This window comes from Panulirus ornatus, chromosome 13 (genome assembly GCF_036320965.1).
Source record: "Panulirus ornatus isolate Po-2019 chromosome 13, ASM3632096v1, whole genome shotgun sequence".
NCBI lineage: Eukaryota > Metazoa > Arthropoda > Malacostraca > Decapoda > Palinuridae > Panulirus > Panulirus ornatus.
The window spans coordinates 21515274-21536754 of NC_092236.1; the positions used below are offsets into that span (position 1 = coordinate 21515274).

The 21481-nt window shown below is 42.1% G+C and overlaps 1 protein-coding gene across 3 annotated transcripts in view; it reads left to right on the forward strand.

Moving 5' to 3' along the window:
- The window catches only part of LOC139752803 (tetratricopeptide repeat protein 17), a 232207-nt gene that overhangs the window by 117692 nt on the left and 93034 nt on the right, over positions 1 to 21481 (forward strand). For all 3 annotated transcript variants that reach the window (XM_071668723.1, XM_071668721.1, XM_071668722.1), the window contains one exon: positions 12639 to 12863. In XM_071668723.1, the coding sequence (XP_071524824.1) occupies positions 12639 to 12863 (225 nt within the window). The remainder of the gene's footprint in view (positions 1 to 12638; positions 12864 to 21481) is intronic.

A 21481-nucleotide genomic window follows, 5' to 3' on the forward strand; every position in this document is an offset into this window, starting at 1 on the left:
TAGTATGCTTTGTCTCTTCTCTTCTTGAATTACAGATTTATAAATCTGTAGAGTATAACTGGAAAGTTGTATGGGAGAGTGGCGATTGAGAGGTTACTGGCCTGATAGGGCATTAGGTTTGGAAGGAGCAGTGTGGTTTCACGAGTGGTAGAGGATGTGTGAACCAAGTGTTTTCTTCCAACAGTCTGTGTGAGAAATACTTGGAGAAAGAGTGTAAATTGTGTATGGCATTTATGAACCTGGAGAAAGCTTATGATAAAGTTGACAAAGATGCCATTTTGAAGGAACTGAATATTTGCTGTGGTAGGAAAACTACTAAAATGAGTGATGAGTCTTTGTCAGGAGTGTAAGGCATGTGTGCAAGTAGGAAGGGAAGATGAGTGGTTTTCAAATGAAGGTGGGTCACTGTGACTTTTTTTGGATGAGATGATGTGGGAGGTAAATGCAAAAGTCTTGGAGAGAGTGGTGGATCTACAGTATGCAGGGGTGGGGGCTTGGGAGATAAGTCAGTTGCTGTTTTTGGATGACATGGCTCTGGTGGCAGACTTGAGTAAGAAGCTGCAGAAGTTGATGCCTGAGTTTTGGTTAGTTCATGAAAAGAAAGGGAAAAAAGTAGGAAAGGAAGAAGATGAGTAGTTTCAAATGAAGGTGGATCTATATCAAAGTTGTTTGATGCAACTGTGGCTGTGTATGGATGGGATAATGAGGAAGGTAAATGCAAAGGTCGTGGAGAGAAGGATGGATCTGCAGTATGCAGGGATGGGGTGTTGGGAGATAAGTCAGCTGCTGTTTGCAGATGACGTGGTCCTGTTGGCAGACTCGAGTAAGAAGCTGCAGAAGCTGGTGCTTGAGTTTTGGAGAGTGTATGGAAAGAGGAAGATTAGTGTAAATTAATTGTAAGGTTGTGAGGTTTAACCAGGGTTTAAGACAGGTTGCTTTGAGTGTGAGATTGAATGGTGAGAGCCTGCAGTAAGTAGATTTCTTTATATACTAGGTTGGTTTAAGTGTGAGATTGCATGGTGAGAACCTGGAGGGAGTAGATTGCTTTAGAGACAAGAGTGAAATAAGCAGTGGAGGGTTCTGATTGGCAGGGATGACCTGGACTTAAGTAAAAGTCAAGGGTGGTAGGCATAAGCCTCTTTAGAATGCAGGGGGATTTGATGTTTCCAACTCCCAAAGATCTCAGAAAGTCCCTCATATCTCATGGGACACCTCCCTGGAGCGAAAAAATTTTTCATTCTTCCAAACCCACCTTTTTGACATTTTTGCATTAGGGGGAGACAGATATGGTATATATTTTTGAAACATCACCTTTGGTAAGGTTGCATTATTAGAGTATAGTCACTTTTTAAGAATATCTCACTCCAAAGGAGTCCATCCCTTCTTTGCTACAGATCGTAGCACAGCCTTTGGGCAGTGGAAGTCCCTGGAGATGGGGTTCTGGGGTTATATTAGATAATGAATAGATGTTAACTTTTGCAAATTGGTGTGCTTATTAGCATTTTTCTTCAACATTAAATCTTCAAAGGGCATGAGGCATCACAAGTGCCTATTGTTTTTAATTTGACTCTTAGAAGAACATCAGGCAATACAAGTGCCTATTGATTTTAATTTAAAAGAAAATTGATATACACAGTAAGGTAATGTTACACACATATTTGAATCAAAATGATGAGGGTGCTGTACACTATGGTGAGATCTGGGCTTTGAAAAGTATTAATGAGAGTCAGGAAAATTTGATTATAGATGTTTTCCTGGTCTTTAGAGATTTTATGAATAACCACAAAAAATCATTTATTGCCAAATAATTTTTTTATTAAGAGATAAATATTGAGTTGATATCAAATTATTGAGCTAGAAATCATGAATCCTGCATATGTTTTCAGTTCCCTTGGAAATGGATGCCTGTAATTTCACTCTTATCTGACAATGCCAATTTTTCTTTCATTTCTCATGTGCATGTACCTAGAATTGCTTTCTTTAGCTCTCTGCTAATTGAGGTATATGACATCATGAAACTATTTAATTGATGTTGAGTATGTCTTAGCTGAAGTGTATCCTAAGTATCAGCTGCCAGTGCTGTTCAGATTTGACTTTCTGAGATTGGACTTGAATACGAGTCATGTCACAGCTGCGGAATAAGTTCTTGTAGATGAAACTCAGCTCTTGCATGAATAATTAAACACTCACTAGAGAACAATTTGTAATCCATTGGAGGCTATTGTAAGTTAAGGTTTTGTCTTAACAACTGCTGGTGTAAAAAAATACATCAATGCCTCTTTTTGTTGTCTCCATTTCTAATTAGTCAATGTGTATGATGCAATTACCAAAAATCACTTCATAAGATACTTCATTTGTCATCATTGCTTGATCATATTACTTGATGCAGAAAAATGATGTGATTGGTTGATCCACATGATGATGGAGGAGGAAACAAGCATCAGTGAATTATTCTAATGCTAGTTACAACTTAATCTTATTTAACCCTTTGTCTGTGGCAGCCTCATATATTAGGTACAGTTTTTTTTTTTTTTTTTCCGCTGTCTCCCGCGTTTGCGAGGTAGCGCAAGGAAACAAACGAAAGAAATGGCCCAACCCACCCCCATACACATGTATATACATACGTCCACACACGCAAATATACATACCTACACAGCTTTCCATGGTTTACCCCAGATGCTTCACATGCCTTGATTCAATCCACTGACAGCACGTCAACCCCAGTATACCACATCGCTCCAATTCACTCTATTCCTTGCCCTCCTTTCACCCTCCTGCATGTTCAGGCCCCGATCACACAAAATCTTTTTCACTCCATCTTTCCACCTCCAATTTGGTCTCCCTCTTCTCCTTGCTCCCTCCACCTCCGACACATATATCCTCTTGGTCAATCTTTCCTCACTCATCCTCTCCATGTGCCCAAACCACTTCAAAACACCCTCTTCCGCTCTCTCAACCACGCTCTTTTTATTTCCACACATCTCTCTTACCCTTACGTTACTCACTCGATCAAACCACCTCACACCACACATTGTCCTCAAACATCTCATTTCCAGCACATCCATCCTCCTGCGCACAACTCTATCCATAGCCCACGCCTCGCAACCATACAACATTGTTGGAACCACTATTCCTTCAAACATACCCATTTTTGCTTTCCGAGATAATGTTCTCGACTTCCACACATTCTTCAAGGTCCCCAGAATTTTCGCCCCCTCCCCCACCCTATGATCCACTTCCGCTTCCATGGTTCCATCCGCTGCCAGAGCCACTCCCAGATATCTAAAACACTTCACTTCCTCCAGTTTTTCTCCATTCAAACTCACCTCCCAATTGACTTGACCCTCAACCCTACTGTACCTAATAACCTTGCTCTTATTCACATTTACTCTTAACTTTCTTCTTCCACACACTTTACCAAACTCAGTCACCAGCTTCTGCAGTTTCTCACATGAATCAGCCACCAGCGCTGTATCATCAGCGAACAACAACTGACTCACTTCCCAAGCTCTCTCATCCCCAACAGACTTCATACTTGCCCCTCTTTCCAAAACTCTTGCATTTACCTCCCTAACAACCCCATCCATAAACAAATTAAACAACCATGGAGACATCACACACCCCTGCCGCAAACCTACATTCACTGAGAACCAATCACTTTCCTCTCTTCCTACACGTACACATGCCTTACATCCTCGATAAAAACTTTTCACTGCTTCTAACAACTTGCCTCCCACACCATATATTCTTAATACCTTCCTCAGAGCATCTCTATCAACTCTATCATATGCCTTCTCCAGATCCATAAATGCTACATACAAATCCATTTGCTTTTCTAAGTATTTCTCACATACATTCTTCAAAGCAAACACCTGATCCACACATCCTCTACCACTTCTGAAACCACACTGCTCTTCCCCAATCTGATGCTCTGTACATGCCTTCACCCTCTCAATCAGTACCCTCCCATATAATTTACCAGGAATACTCAACAAACTTATACCTCTGTAATTTGAGCACTCACTCTTATCCCCTTTGCCTTTGTACAATGGCACTATGCACGCATTCCACCAATCCTCAGGCACCTCACCATGAGTCATACATACATTAAATAACCTTACCAACCAGTCAACAATACAGTCACCCCCTTTTTTAATAAATTCCACTGCAATACCATCCAATACCATGAGTCATACATACATTAAATAACCTTACCAACCAGTACATCAGTACAGGTACATCACTGATTTTCCAGCACTCTTGGTTCTGAAGCCTTATCGAATTAACCATTTTACCGGACCAACTGTAATCATGTAATAATAATTCATCACCACACCTCTAACCCACTAATTATACATCTCTCATGTGTTTAAGTATACCATGGACTGCTAGAAATTTTGATTAAACAAATATTAAATGTAAATCAAATAAATGAATGAAATACATTATACACCTGCTCAGGACTGAGGTGCTCATCAGCTACGAGTTTTGCTAATTCATCCGCATACTCGGCAGCTCCTTCATGGTTTGCAGACCGCTTTTCTCGGCACACTTTATTCATGGGAATTCCATGACGCTTCTTGAATCTTTGAATCCATCCTTCACTATAGTCACGCTCATGTTGTAATTTTAGTTTTTCTTGGAACAACTTAGCCTGGTCCATTATCATGCTACCTGACAAGTCCACTCCATCACTCCAACGCTGTCGAAACCATTCCATCATCACTCGATCATGCTCAGTACTCTTACCATCTTTCATAGTTTCTTTAATCGTCCTTTGCTTCTTGGAATCACTGTCTTCATAGAATTTCAAAATTTTCTCCCTTTCCTTCTTTATATCATAAACAGTTGATGAACCAATACTGTAGATGTCACACAGCTTATGCACCGAAAAGCCACAGTCCATTTTTTTCAACAGTTCTACTTTATCTTAGATCAATATGGACAGGTGTTTATGTTTGACACCATGACTGACACTCTCATATGTCTTAGAAGTCATAGCTAGGGTTAAATTTAAGCAAAAAAAGCTAAGAATCTCACAGAATTATGGTATCACCACCATCAAGTGCAGTGTAAAGAATGTAAATAAGCATGCCCTGCACACAATGCCATATGTGGCTGCCCAGTACACTAGTTTGGTGGCTGCGGTAATTTCAAGTTCCCTCACGTAATATTGTCTGGACTAAGGGAGGTACTGAACCATCAGTTGCCTGATAATCGGTGGTGTACCTGCATAGCACTCAGTGTGGAACTTTTCAGAAAGTGAAAAAATATCTTGTAATTTTTTTCCATGCCATATGAAATTGGTAATTAGGGATAAAGTATAAAAAAAAAAAAAAAAAAAAAATATATATATATATATATATATATATATATATATATATATATATATATATAGATAAGATGGGGATAGGGGAGAAAGAATACTTCCCACGTATTCCCTGCGTGTCGTAGAAGGCGACTAAAAGGGAAGGGAGCGGGGGGCTGGAAATCCTCCCCTCTCATTTTTTTTTTTTTTTTTAATTTTCAAAAAGAAGGAACAGAGAAGGGGGCCAGGTGAGAATATTCCCTCAAAGGCCCAGTCCTCTGTTCTTAACGCTACCTCGCTATCGCGGGAAATGGCGAATAGTATGAAAAAAAAAAAAATATATATATATACAGCGCTGGTGGCTGATTCATGTGAGAAACTGCAGAAGCTGGTGACTGAGTTTGGTAAAGTGTGTGGAAGAAGAAAGTTAAGAGTAAATGTGAATAAGAGCAAGGTTATTAGGTACAGTAGGGTTGAGGGTCAAGTCAATTGGGAGGTGAGTTTGAATGGAGAAAAACTGGAGGAAGTGAAGTGTTTTAGATATCTGGGAGTGGATCTGGCAGCGGATGGAACCATGGAAGCGGAAGTGGATCATAGGGTGGGGGAGGGGGCGAAAATTCTGGGGGCCTTGAAGAATGTGTGGAAGTCGAGAACATTATCTCGGAAAGCAAAAATGGGTATGTTTGGAGGAATAGTGGTTCCAACAATGTTGTATGGTTGCGAGGCGTGGGCTATGGATAGAGTTGTGCGCAGGAGGATGGATGTGCTGGAAATGAGATGTTTGAGGACAATATGTGGTGTGAGGTGGTTTGATCTAGTGAGTAACGTAAGGGTAAGAGAGATGTGTGGAAATAAAAAGAGCGTGGTTGAGAGAGCAGAAGAGGGTGTTTTGAAGTGGTTTGGGCACATGGAGAGGATGAGTGAGGAAAGATTGACCAAGAGGATATATGTGTTGGAGGTGGAGGGAGCAAGGAGAAGAGGGAGACCAAATTGGAGGTGGAAAGATGGAGTGAAAAAGATTTTGTGTGATCGGGGCCTGAAGATGCAGGAGGGTGAAAGGAGGGCAAGGAATAGAGTGAATTGGAGCGATGTGGTATACCGGGGTTGACTTGCTGTCAGTGGATTGAATCAAGGCATGTGAAGCGTCTGGGGTAAACCATGGAAAGCTGTGTAGGTATGTATATTTGCGTTTGTGGACGTATGTATATACATGTGTATGGGGGGGGGTTGGGCCATTTCTTTCGTCTGTCTCCTTGCGCTACCTCGCAAATGCGGGAGACAGCGACAAAGTATAAAAAAAAAAAAAAATATATATATATATATATATATATATATATATAGGTGAATGTAGATTTGCGGCAGGGGTGTGTGATGTCTCCATGGTTGTTTAATTTGTTTATGGATGGGGCTGTTAGGGAGGTGAATGCAAGAGTTTTGGAAAGAGGGGCAAGTATGAAGTCTGTTTTGGATGAGAGAGCTTGGGAAGTGAGTCATTTGTTGTTCGCTGATGATACGGCGCTGGTGGCTGATTCATGTGAGAAACTGCAGAAGCTGGTGACTGAGTTTGGTAAAGTGTGTGAAAGAAGAAAGTTAAGAGTAAATGTGAATAAGAGCAAGGTTATTAGGTACAGTAGGGTTGAGGATCAAGTCAATTGGGAGGTGAGTTTGAATGGAGAAAAACTGGAGGAAGTGAAGTGTTTTAGATATCTGGGAGTGGATCTGGCAGCGGATGGAACCATGGAAGCAGAAGTGGATCATAGGGTGGGGGAGGGGGCGAAAATTCTGGGGGCCTTGAAGAATGTGTGGAAGTCGAGAACATTATCTCGGAAAGCAAAAATGGGTATGTTTGAAGGAATAGTGGTTCCAACAATGTTGTATGGTTGCGAGGCGTGGGCTATGGATAGAGTTGTGCGCAGGAGGATGGATGTGCTGGAAATGAGATGTTTGAGGACAATGTGTGGTGTGAGGTGGTTTGATCGAGTAAGTAACGTAAGGGAAAGAGAGATGTGTGGAAATAAAAAGAGCGTGGTTGAGAGAGCAGAAGAGGGTGTTTTGAAATGGTTTGGGCACATGGAGAGAATGAGTGAGGAAAGGTTGACCAAGAGGATATATGTGTCGGAGGTGGAGGGAAGAGGTGAAGTGGGAGACGAAATTGGAGGTGGAAAGATGGAGTGAAAAAGATTTTGTGTGATTGGGGCCTGAACATGCAAGAGGGTGAAAGGAGGGCAAGGAATAGAGTGAATTGGATCGATGTCGTATACCGGGGTTGACGTGCTGTCAGTGGATTGAATCAGGGCATGTGAAGCGTCTAGGGTAAACCATGGAAAGCTGTGTTGGTATGTATATTTGCGTGTGTGGACGTGTATGTATATACATGTGTATGAGGGTGGGTTGGGCCATTTCTTTCGTCTGTTTCCTTGCGCTACCTCGCAAACGCGGGAAAAAGCGACAAAGCAAAAAAAAAAAATATATATATTTTTTTTTCTGCCGCTGTCTCCCGCATTTACGAGGTAGCGCAAGGAAACAGACGAAAGAAATGGCCCAACCCACCCCCATACACAATGTATATACATACACGTCCACACACGCAAATATACATACCTACACAGCTTTCCATGGTTTACCCCAGATGCTTCACGTGCCCTGATTCAATCCACTGACAGCACGTCAACCCTGGTATACCACATTGCTCCAATTCACTCTATTCCTTGCCCTCCTTTCCCCCTCCTGCATGTTCAGGCCCCGATCACACAAAATCTTTTTCACTCCATCTTTCCACCTCCAATTTGGTCTCCCACTTCTCCTCGTTCCCTCCACCTCCGACACATATATCCTCTTGGTCAATCTTTCCTCACTCATTCTCTCCATGTGCCCAAACCATTTCAAAACACCCTCTTCTGCTCTCTCAACCACGCTCTTTTTATTTCCACACATCTCTCTTACCCTTACGGTACTTACTCAATCAAACCGCCTCACACCACATATTGTCCTCAAACATCTCATTTCCAGCACATCCACCCTCCTGCGCACAACTCTATCCATAGCCCACGCCTCGCAACCATACAAAATTGTATATATATATATATATATATATATATATATATATATATATATATATATATATATATATATATACATATATATTTTTTTTTTTTTTTTTTTGCTTTGTCGCTGTCTCCCGCGTCTGCGAGGTAGCGCAAGGAAACAGATGAAAGAAATGGCCCAACCCACCCCCATACACATGTATATACACACGTCCACACACGCAAATATACATACCTACACCGCTTTCCATGGTTTACCCCAGACGCTTCACATGCCGTGATTCAATCCACTGACAGCACGTCAACCCCGGTATACTACATCGCTCCAATTCACTCTATTCCTTGCCCTCCTTCCACCCTCCTGCATGTTCAGGCCCCGACCACACAAAATCTTTTTCACTCCATCTTTCCACCTCCAATTTGGTCTCCCTCTTCTCCTCGTTCCCTCCACCTCCGACACAAATATCCTCTTGGTCAATCTTTCCTCACTCATTCTCTCCATGTGCCCAAACCATTTCAAAACACCCTCTTCTGCTCTCTCAACCACGCTCTTTTTATTTCCACACATCTCTCTTACCCTTACGTTACTTACTCGATCAAACCACCTCACACCACACATTGTCCTCAAACATCTCATTTCCAGCACATCCATCCTCCTGCGCACAACTCTATCCATAGCCCACGCCTCGCAACCATACAACATTGTTGGAACCACTATTCCTTCAAACATACCCATTTTTGCTTTCCGAGATAATGTTCTCGACTTCCACACATTCTTCAAGGCTCCCAGAATTTTCGCCCCCTCCCCCACCCTATGATCCACTTCCGCTTGTATATATATATATATATATATATATATATATATATATATATATATATATATATACATATATATGGGGAGATGATAACAAGTAGTGGTGATGTGAGGAGGAGATGGAGTGAGTATTTTGAAGGTTTGTTGAATGTGTTTTATGATAGAGTGGCAGATATAGGGTGTTTTGGTCGAGGTGGTGTGCAAAGTGAGAGGGTTAGGGAAAATGATTTGGTAAACAGAGAAGAGGTTGTAAAAGCTTTGCGGAAGATGAAAGCCGGCAAGGCAGCAGGTTTGGATGGTATTGCAGTGGAATTAATTAAAAAAGGGGGTGACTGTATTGTTGACTGGTTGGTAAGGATATTTGATATATGTATGATTCATGGTGAGGTGTCTGAGGATTGGCGGAATGCGTGCATAGTGCTATTGTTCAAAGGCAAAGGGGATAAGAGTGAGTGCTCAAATTACAGAGGTATAAGTCTGTTGAGTATTCCTGATAAATTATATGGGAGGGTATTGATTGAGAGGGTGAAGGCATGCACAGAGCATCAGATTGGGGAAGAGCAGTGTGGTTTCAGAAGTGGTAGAGGATGTGTGGATCAGGTGTTTGCTTTGAAGAATGTATGTGAGAAATACTTAGAAAAGCAAATGGATTTGTATGTAGCATTTATGGATCTGGAGAGGGCATATGATAGAGTTGATAGAGATACTCTGTGGAAGGTATTAAGAATATATGGTGTGGGAGGCAAGTTGTTAGAAGCAGTGAAAAGTTTTTATTGAGGATGTAAGGCATGTGTACGTATAGGAAGAGAGGAAAGTGATTGGTTCTCAGTGAATGTAGGTTTGCGGCAGGGGTGTGTGATGTCTCCATGGTTGTTTGATTTGTTTATGGATGGGGTTGTTAGGGAGGTGAATGCAAGAGTTTTGGAAAGAGGGGCAAGTATGAAGTCTGTTGTGGATGAGAGAGCTTGGGAAGTGAGTCAGTTGTTGTTCGCTGATGATACAACGCTGGTGGCTGATTCATGTGAGAAACTGCAGAAGCTGGTGACTGAGTTTGGTAAAGTGTGTGAAAGAAGAAAGTTAAGAGTAAATGTGAATAAGAGCAAGGTTATTAGGTACAGTAGGGTTGAGGGTCAAGTCAATTGGGAGGTAAGTTTGAATGGAGCAAAACTGGAGGAAGTAAAGTGTTTTAGATATCTGGGAGTGGATCTGGCAGCGTATGGAACCATGGAAGCGGAAGTGGATCATATGGTGGGGGAGGGGGCGAAAATCCTGGGAGCCTTGAAGAATGTGTGGAAGTCGAGAACATTAACTCGGAAAGCAAAAATGGGTATGTTTGAAGGAATAGTGGTTCCAACAATGTTGTATGGTTGCGTGGCGTGGGCTATGGATAGAGTTGTGCGCAGGAGGATGGATGTGCTGGAAATGAGATGTTTGAGGACTGTGTGGTGTGAGGTGGTTTGATCGAGTAAGTAACGTAAGGGTAAGAGAGATATGTGGAAATAAAAAGAGCGTGGTTGAGAGAGCAGAAGAGGGTGTTTTGAAATGGTTTGGGCACATGGAGAGAATGAGTGAGGAAAGATTGACCAAGAGGATATTTGTGTCGGAGGTGGAGGGAACGAGGAGAAGTGGGAGACCAAATTGGAGGTGGAAAGATGGAGTGAAAAAGATTTTGTGTGATCGGGGCCTGAACATGCAGGAGGGTGAAAGGAGGGCAAGGAATAGAGTGAATTGGATCGATGTGGTATACCGGGGTTGACGTGCTGTCAGTGGATTGAATCAGGGCATGTGAAACATCTGGGGTAAACCATGGAAAGTTGTGTGGGGCCTGGATGTGGAAAGGGAGCTGTGGTTTCGGTCATTATTGCATGACAGCTTGAGACTGAGTGTGAACGAATGGGGCCTTTGTTGTCTTTTCTTAGCGCTACCTCGCACACATGAGGGGGGAGGGGGATGGTATTACATGTGTGGCGAGGTGGCAATGGGAATGAATAAAGGCAGACATTGTGAATTGTGTGCATGGGTATATATGTATGTGTCTCTGTGTGTATATATGTGTGTACATTGAGATGTATAGGTAGGTATATTTGTGTGTGTGGATGTGTATGTATATACATTTGTATTGGGTCAGGTTGGGCCATTTCTTTCGTCTGTTTCCTTGCGCTACCTTGCAAATGCGGGAGACAGCGACAAAGCAAAATAAAATAAATATAAATATATATATATGTGTATATATGTTTACATAAATTTGTGTATTTGCAATCTTAAACTCCTTTCTGTTGTCATTTATTTCTTTTGTTATGGTACTCCTTGAAACATGGATGTATGCACTGAGGCACATTACATTCATTACCCATGTAGTGTGTGTTTTGCAGTCTTCTCTGCTCTTGAGTGATATTAACACAAAATTGACACCTGCATCAGGGATGCTTGGAGATGTTAGCAGTGTTTTCCTTGCAAAACCTTAATAGCACTTTGTTTCAGTGACTATTATGTTCATCAAATCACTGTCAAATTAAATTACTCTTAAGAAATAGACCAGCTCTTCAGAATTCTCGATGACAGAACAGGCACTTATGATACCTCAGTTACTTCTATCAAAACCAAATTGTTTTGTAGTGAAGTTGGCACCATCTGTCCATGCTCATGAAGCAAATGGCAGACATACATAGTACTTTCCCTCTTGACACTGAAAATTGGCATCTTCACCCCGAGTGCCAGCAGTATCATGCTCCTCTTCCTCTTGCCTTTGCTTTCCATTACGTTCTTGAAAACTCTGTCGCTTAAGTCATTATCATTCTCTAGAGTCTCTGAGTCAAGTGTATCTAATGAGTCCATGTAATAGTTTAGATTTTTATATGTGTCTTGTGTGAGGTGAAATTGCTGTACTTTGTGCTTTGGCATTGTGATGGGTATTGGCTGCTCAAGTGAAAAAATATGGACTAATGTACAGAAATACTCTGAGATGCCAATAAGCGAATTCTATCTAAGTAACATCCCTCCAGCAATGTGCATTATTTTTAAAAGCGAGACCCTGTATATGAGATACAGTCAACTCCCAGAGATATATCAAACAGTCAATGAGTTAACTGAACAGAGCAAACCATAACAGAATTTATCAGTCAGGTTGACCTGCAGAGCTTGACATAATCGTTAATTTCTTCTTCCAGCAAGCAAACAGACAAAAATCCATATTCTTGGTGAAAACAGTTATGGTGCTCTGCTTGTGCTGCAAGAGCAGTCTTCAAATCACCTAGTTAGGGCTGTGATGACCAGATAGCCATGAATAACTGAGTAATATTGGCATGCTGAATATTTTATGAAAAGTAGATATAACATACTGTGTATTCATGTTGACTCACTTGTACATCTCTGCTATGTAACAAGTGGTATTTTGTATTTTAGCCAGTGCCTTTGTGGTGATGGCTTAACTGACACAATTTCCATTAACTGATTCTTCTTGAATTCACTTCAGGGTGTTGGGCCACAGTGGCTGCTTTACAACTTAGCAGGTCTGTATTGGCGAGTTCATGGTAATCTCTATAATGGAGTGGAGTGCTTACGTCGTGCAGTTGCTACAGCACCTGATGAGTGGAAGGATGTTCCTTTAGTCAATACTGCAGCCTTGCTTTATACTGCTGGTCATATTGATGATGCTTTGACACTAACCCTTCAAGCAATGCAAGTAGCTGACCATGAAGTAAGTTTTATGATATTTGCTAATTTTTTAATGCTGCCGGACCTTGTGTCCGATATTATTATTTGTATTTGAATATACATAATTGCTGTTTCCTGCATCAGTGAGGAAGCGCCAGGAAACAGATGAAGAAAGGCCCATCCACTCATTTTTTTTTTTTTTTTGCTTTGTCGCTGTCTCCCGCGTTTGCGAGGTAGCGCAAGGAAACAGACGAAAGAAATGGCCCAACCCACCCCCATACACATGTATATACATACATCCACACACGCAAATATACATACCTACACAGCTTTCCATGGTTTATCCCAGACGCTTCACATGCCCTGATTCAATCCACTGACAGCACGTCAACCCCGGTATACCACATCGATCCAATTCACTCTATTCCTTGCCCTCCTTTCATCCTCCTGCATGTTCAGGCCCCGATCACACAAAATCTTTTTCACTCCATCTTTCCACCTCCAATTTGGTCTCCCTCTTCTCCTCGTTCCCTCCACCTCCGACACATATATCCTCTTGGTCAATCTTTCCTCACTCATTCTCTCCATGTGCCCAAACCATTTCAAAACATTCTCTTCTGCTCTCTCAACCACGCTCTTTTTATTTCCACACATCTCTCTTACCCTTACGTTACTTACTGGATCAAACCACCTCACACCACACATTGTCCTCAAACATCTCATTTCCAGCATATCCATCCTCCAGCGCACAACTCTATCCATAGCCCACGCCTCGCAACCATACAACATTGTTGGAACCACTATTCCTTCAAACATACCCATTTTTGCTTTCCGAGATAATGTTCTCGACTTCCACACATTCTTCAAGGCTCCCAGGATTTTCGCCCCCTCCCCCACCCTGTGATCCACTTCCGCTTCCATGGTTCCTTCCGCTGCCAGATCCACTCTTAGATATCTAAAACACTTTACTTCCTCCAGTTTTTCTCCATTCAAACTTACCTCCCAATTGACTTGACCCTCAACCCTACTGTACCTAATTACCTTGCTCTTATTCACATTTACTCTTAACTTTCTTCTTTCACACACTTTACCAAACTCAGTCACCAGCTTCTGCAGTTTCTCACATGAATCAGCCACCAGCGCTGTATCATCAGTGAACAACAACTGACTCACTTCCCAAGCTCTCTCATCCCCAACAGACTTCATACTTGCCCCTCTTTCCAAAACTCTTGCATTCACCTCCCTAACAACCCCATCCATAAACAAATTAAACAACCATGGAGACATCACACACCCCTGCCGCAAGCCTACATTCACTGAGAACCAATCACTTTCCTCTCTTCCTACAGGTACACATGCCTTACATACTCGATAAAAACTTTTCACTGCTCTAACAACTTGCCTCCCACACCATATATTCTTAATACCTTCCACAGAGCACCTCTATCAACTCTATCATATGCCTTCTCCAGATCCATAAATGCTACATACAAATCCATTTGCTTTTCTAAGTATTTCTCACATACATTCTTCAAAGCAAACACCTGATCCACACATCCTCTACCACCTCTGAAACCACACTGCTCTTCCCCAATCTGATGCTCTGTACATGCCTTCACCCTCTCAATCAATACCCTCCCATATAATTTACCAGGAATACTCAACAGGAATACTCATAGGTGGAGGGAATGAGGAGAATTGGAAGACCAAATTGGAGGTGGAAAGATGGATTGAAAAAGATTTTGAGTGATCGGGGCCTGAACATGCAGGAGGGTGAAAGGTGTGCGAGGAATAGAGTGAATTGGAACGATGTGGTATACTGGGGTCGACGTGCTGTTAATGGATTGAACCAGGACATGTGAAGCATCTGGGGTAAACCATTGAAAGTTTTGTGGTGCCTGGATGTGGAAAGGGAACTGTGGATTCGGGCATTATTACATGACAGCTAGAGACTGAGTGTGAACGTATGTGGCCTTTGTTGTATTTCCTAGCGCTACCTCGCGCACATTTGGGAGGAGGGGTTTGTTATTTCATGTGTGGCGGGGTGGCGATGGGAATGACTAAGGGCAGACAGTATGAATTATGTACATGTGTATATATGTATATGTCTGTTTGTATATATATATATGTATACGTTAAGATGTATAGGTATGTATATTTGTGTGTGTGGACGTGTATGTATATACATGTGTATGTGGGTGGGTTGGGCCATTTCTTTCATCGTTTCCTTGCGCTACCTAGCTAACGCGGGAGACAGCGACAAAGCAAAATGAATATATGTCTGTTTATGTATATGCATGTATACATTGAAATGTATAGGTATGAATATGTGCGTGTTTGGGCATTTATCTATATACATGTGTATGTGGATGGGTTAGGGGATTCTTTCATCAGTTTCCTTGCGCTGGTTCGCTAACGCATGAGACGACGATTAAGTATAATAAATGAATATGTAATGTATTTATTTATTGCGGAAGATGAAAGCCGGCAAGGCAGCAGGTTTGGATGGTATTGCAGTGGAATTTATTAAAAAAGGGGGTGACTGTATTGTTGACTGGTTGGTAAGGTTATTTAATGTATGTATGACTCATGGTGAGGTGCCTGAGGATTGGCGGAATGCGTGCATAGTGCCATTGTACAAAGGCAAACGGGATAAGAGTGAGTGCTCAAATTACAGAGGTATAAGTTTGTTGAGTATTCCTGGTAAATTATATGGGAGGGTATTGATTGAGAGGGTGAAGGCATGTACAGAGCATCAGATTGGGGAAGAGCAGTGTGGTTTCAGAAGTGGTAGAGGATGTGTGGATCAGGTGTTTGCTTTGAAGAATGTATGTGAGAAATACTTAGAAAAGCAAATGGATTTGTATGTAGCATTTATGGATCTGGAGAAGGCATATGATAGAGTTGATAGAGATGCTCTGTGGAAGGTATTAAGAATATATGGTGTGGGAGGAAAGTTGTTAGAAGCAGTGAAAAGTTTTTATCGAGGATGTAAGGCATGTGTACGTGTAGGAAGAGAGGAGAGTGACTGGTTCTCGGTGAATGTAGGTTTGCGGCAGGGGTGTGTGATGTCTCCATGGTTGTTTAATTTGTTTATGGATGGGGTTGTTAGGGAGGTAAATGCAAGAGTTTTGGAAAGAGGTGCAAGTATGAAGTCTGTTGGGGATGAGAGAGCTTGGGAAGTGAGTCAGTTGTTGTTCGCTGATGATACAGCGCTGGTGGCTGATTCATGTGAGAAACTGCAGAAGCTGGTGACTGAGTTTGGTAAAGTGTGTGGAAGAAGAAAGTTAAGAGTAAATGTGAATAAGAGCAAGGTAATTAGGTACAGTAGGGTTGAGGGTCAAGTCAATTGGGAGGTGAGTTTGAATGGAGAAAAACTGGAGGAAGTGAAGTGTTTTAGATATCTGGGAGTGGATCTGGCAGCGGATGGAACCATGGAAGCGGAAGTGGATCATAGGGTGGGGGAGGGGGCGAAAATTCTGGGAGCTTTGAAGAATGTGTGGAAGTCGAGAACATTATTTCGGAAAGCAAAAATGGGTATGTTTGAAGGAATAGTGGTTCCAACAATGTATGGTTGCGAGGCGTGGGCTATGGATAGAGTTGTGCGCAGGAGGATGGATGTGCTGGAAGTGAGATGTTTGAGGACAATGTGTGGTGTGAGGTGGTTTGATCGAATGAGTAACGTAAGGGTAAGAGAGATGTGTGGAAATAAAAAGAGCGTGGTTGAGAGAGCAGAAGAGGGTGTTTTGAAGTGGTTTGGGCACATGGAGAAATGAGTGAGGAAAGATCGACCAAGAGGATATATGTGTCGGAGGTGGAGGGAACGAGGAGAAGAGGGAGACCAAATTGGAGGTGGAAAGATGGAGTGAAAAAGATTTTGTGTGATCGGGGCCTGGACATGCAGGAGGGTGAAAGGAGGGCAAGGAATAGAGTGAATTGGAACGATGTGGTATACCGGGGTTGACGTGCTGTCAGTGGATTGAATCAAGGCATGTGAAGCGTCTGGGGTAAACCATGGAAAACTGTGGATGGAGAGAGATGGGTGATTATTGGTGCATATGCACCTGGACATGAGAAGAAAGATCATAAGAGGCAAATGTTTTGGGAGCAGCTGAGTGAGTGTGTTAGTATTTTTGATACATGAGACCGGGTTATGGTGATGGATGGTTTGAATGCAAAGGTGAGTAATGTTGCAGTTGAGGGAATAATTGGTGTACATCGGGTGTTCAGTGTTGTAAATGGAAATGGTGAAGAGCTTGTAGATTTATGTGCTGAAAAAGGACTGGTGATTGGGAATACCTGGTTTAAAAAGAGAGATATGCATAAGTATACGTATGTAAGTAGGAGAGATGGCCAGAGAGTGTTATTGGATTACGTGTTAATTGATAGGGGCACAAAAGAGAGACTTTTGGATGTTAATATGGTGAGAGGTGCAGCTGGAGGGATGTCTGATCATTATCTTGTGGAGGCAAAGGTGAAGATTTGTAGAGGTTTTTAGAAAAGAAGAGAGAATTTTAGGGTGAAAAGAGTGGTGAGAGGAAGTGAGCTTAGGAAGGAGACTTGTGTGAGGAAGTACCAGGAGAGAATGAGTACAGAATGGAAAAAGGTGAGAACAAAGGACGTAAGGATAGTGGGGGAGGAATGGTATGTATTTAGGGAAGCAGTGATGGCATATGCAAAAGAAGCTTGTGGCATAAGAAGCGTGGGAGGTGGGCAGATTAGAAAGGGTAGTGAGTGGTGGGATGAAGAAATAAGATTATTAGTGAAAGAGAAGAGAGAGGCATTTGATCGATTTTTGCTGGGAAATAATGCAAATGACTGGCAGATGTATGAAAGAAAAGGGCAGGAGGTTAAGAGAAAGGTGCAAGAGGTGAAAAAGAGGGCAAATGAGAATTGGGGTGAGAGAGTATCATCAAATTTTAGGGAGAATAAAAAGATGTTTTGGAAGGAGGTAAATAAAGTGCGTAAGACAAGGGAACAAATGGGAACTTCAATGAAGGGTGCTAATGGGGAGGTGATATCAAGTAGTGGTGATGTGAGAAGATGGAATGAGTATTTTGAAGGTTTGTTGAATGTTTTTGATAATAGCGTGTCAGATATAGGGTGTTTTGGTTGAGGTGGTGTGGAAAGTAAGAGGTTTAGGGAGAATGCTTTGGTAGATAGAGAAGAGGTAGTAAAAGTTTTTTGGAAGATGAAAGCCAGCAAGGCAGCAGGTTTGGATGGTATCGCAGTGGAATTTATTTATTAAAAGAGGGGGTGACTGTTTTGTTGACTGGTTGGTTAGGTTATTTAGTGTATGTATGACTCATGGTGAGATGCCTGAGGACTGGGGGAATGCTTGCATAGTGCCATTGTACAAAGGCAAAAGGGATAAGAGTGAGTGCTCAAATTAGGAAGGTATGAGTTTGCTGGGTATTCCTGGGAATTTATATGGGAGGGTATTGATTGAGAGGGTGAAGGCATGTACAGAGCATCAGACTGGGAAGAGCAATGTGGTTTTAGATGTGGTAGAGGATGTGTGGATCAGGTGTTTGCTTTGAAAAATGTATGTGAGAAATACTTCGAAAAGAAAATGGATTTGTGTGTAGAATTTATGGATCTGGAGAAGGCATATGATAGAGTTGATAGAGATGCTCTGTGGAAGGTAATAAGAATATATGGTGTGGGAGGTAAGTTGTTAGATGCAGATGAAAAGTTTTTATCGAGGATGTAAGGCATGTGTATGTATAGGAAGAGAGGAAAGTGATTGGTTCTCAATGAATGGTGGTTTTCATCAGGGGGTGTGTGATGTCTCCATGGTTGTTTAATTTGCTTATGGATGGGGTTGTTAGGGAGGTGAATGCAAGAGTTTTGGAAAGAGGGGCAAGTATGCAGTCTGTTGTGGATGAGAGAGCTTGGGAAGTGAGTCAGTTATTGCTCGTTTATGATACAGCGCTGGTGGCTGATTCATGTGAGAAACTGCAGATGCTGGTGACTGAGTTTGGTAAAATGTGTGAAAGAAGAAAACTGAGAGTAAATGTGAATAAGAGCAAGGTTATTAGGTACAGTGGATGGAACCATGGAAGTGGAAGTGGATCATAAGTTGGAGGAGGGGGTGAAAGTTGTGGGAGCGTCGAAAAATGTGTGGAAGTTGAGAACGTTATCTTGGAAAGTAAAAATGGGTATGTTTGAAGGAATAGTGGTTCCAACAATGTTATATGGTTGCGAGGCGTGGGCTATAGATAGAGTTGTGCGGACGAGGGTGGATGTGCTGGAAATGAGATGTTTAAGGACAACATGTGGTGTGAGGTGGTTTGATTGAGTAAGAAATAATAGGGTAAGAGAAATGTGTGGTATTAAAAAGAGTGTGGTTGAGAGAGCAGAAGAGGGTGTTTTGAAATGGTTTGGTTACATGGAGAGAATGAGTGAGGAAAGATTGACAAAGAGGATATATGTGTCAGAGGTGGAGGGAACAAGGAGAAGTGGGAGACCAAATGAGTGAAAAAGATTTTGAGTGATCGAGGCCTGAACATGTAGGAGGGTGAAAGGCGTGCAAGGAATAGGGTGGATTGGAACAATGTGGTATACCGGGGTTGACGTGCTGTCAATGGATTGAACCAGGGCATGTGAAGCATCTGGGGTAAACCATGGAAAGTTCTGTGGTGCCTGGATGTGGAAAGGGAGCTGTGGTTTCGGTGCATTATACATGACAACTAGAGACTGAGTGTGAGCGAATGTGGCCTTTGTTGTCTTTCCTAGCGCTACCTCGCGCACATGCGGGGGGAAGGGGTTGTTATTTCATGTTTCGCGGGGTGGCAATGGGAATGTATAAGGGTAGACAGTATGAATTATGTACATGTGTATATATGTATATGTCTGTGTGTGTATATGTATGCATATGTTAAGATGTATAGGTATATATATGTGTGTGTGTGGACATGTATGTATATACAGGTGTATGTGGGTGGGTTGGGCCATTCTTTCGTCTGTTTCCTTTCGCTACCTCGCTAACGCATTAGACAGCGACAAAGTATGATAAATAAAAATAATATTTTTTATTATTATACACTGTTTCTGTCTCCTGTGTTAGCGATGTAGCAAAAGGAAACAGAAGAAAGAATGGCCCAACCCATTCACATACACATGTATGGATATATACATGTCCACATACGTGCATATACATACCTATACATTTCAACGTATACATATATATACACCTTTCTTTCAAACTATTTGGCATTTCCCGCGTTAGCAAGGTAGCGTTAAGAACAGTGGACTGGGCCTCTGAGGGAATATCCTCACCTGACCCCCTTCTCTGTTCCTTCTTTTGGAACATTAAAAAAAAAAAGAGGGGAGGATTTCCAGCCCCCCGCTCCCTCCCCTTTTAGTCGCCTTCTACGACACGCAGGGAATACATGGGAAGTATTCTTTCTCCCCTGTCCCCAGGGAGAACACTTAATATCTATAGCTAAAAAACTTAAGAAAACCATCATTCTAGGCAGAAACATAAAAGCACTGAAAGGACCACCACTTATTAAATGATTATCAGCAAAAGGAAGTGCCCTACAGGCAGACTGAGTCTGGGAGTCACATGGCCAAGACTTCAGGTACCGAAATGGTACACTTATTGTCTAGGGCAAGTCAACTCCCTGAATGCCATCCTTCAATGAGGCCCCACATATATAAGAGGTAGGAAGGTCGGGTCATAAAAGTGGTCGGGGAGAAGGAGCTATTCCCAAAAGGAATTGGAGACGTTTTGCAGCCGTATGATGCATACTCTAACCCTTCTCCATGCTGTTGGCTGCACAACTGATTCTACAAATTTCATATTTTCTTTGACTATCTAAACTCATGCCATCAGACAGGGGGGATTTCAAAATTCACCACAGAGAATGGTTGAATTCCTTCTATAATGATCTAGAATAAATTATCACCAACCCTACCTATATTCCTGACTGCACTGACCACTCCTAATTTTCTGGATCTGTTTTTCAACTCCAATCCTTCATGCTGTAGCTACATGATATTGCTCTCAATTGATTAATCTGACCACACAAAATTCTTTTCTAACTTTCCTTGGGTAAACTAAAGTTTCTTATGTGGTGATGCATCTGTCTCTGCCAAACACAGCTGGGGTTACTGTTGTGGGAGTAGAAGCATTTATCCCGATTTATCACCTCTTCCTCCATATACATTTATTTACGCATATACACAGTTCATACTTGCTGCCTTTATTTATTCCCGTCACCACCCCGCTACACATGAAATGACAACTCTTCCCCCCGCACCTGCGTGAGGTAGTGCTAGGAAAAGTCAACAGAGGCCACATTTGTTCACACTCAGTCTCTAGCTGTCATATATAATGCACCGAAACCATAGCTCTCTTTACACATCCAGGCCCCACAGACCTTTTCATGGTTTACCCCAGGCGCTTCACATACCCTGTTCGATCCTTTGATAGCATGTCGACCATGGTATATCGCATCATTCCAATTTACTCTATTCCTTGCATTCTCTTCACCCTCCTGTATGTTCAGGCCCCAATCACTCAGAATCTTTTTCACTTCATCCTTCCACCTCCAATTTGGTCTCCCACTTCTTGTTCCCTCCACCTTTGACATATATAGCCTCTTTGTCAATCTTTCCTCACTCATTCTCTCCACGTGTCCAAACCATGTCAAC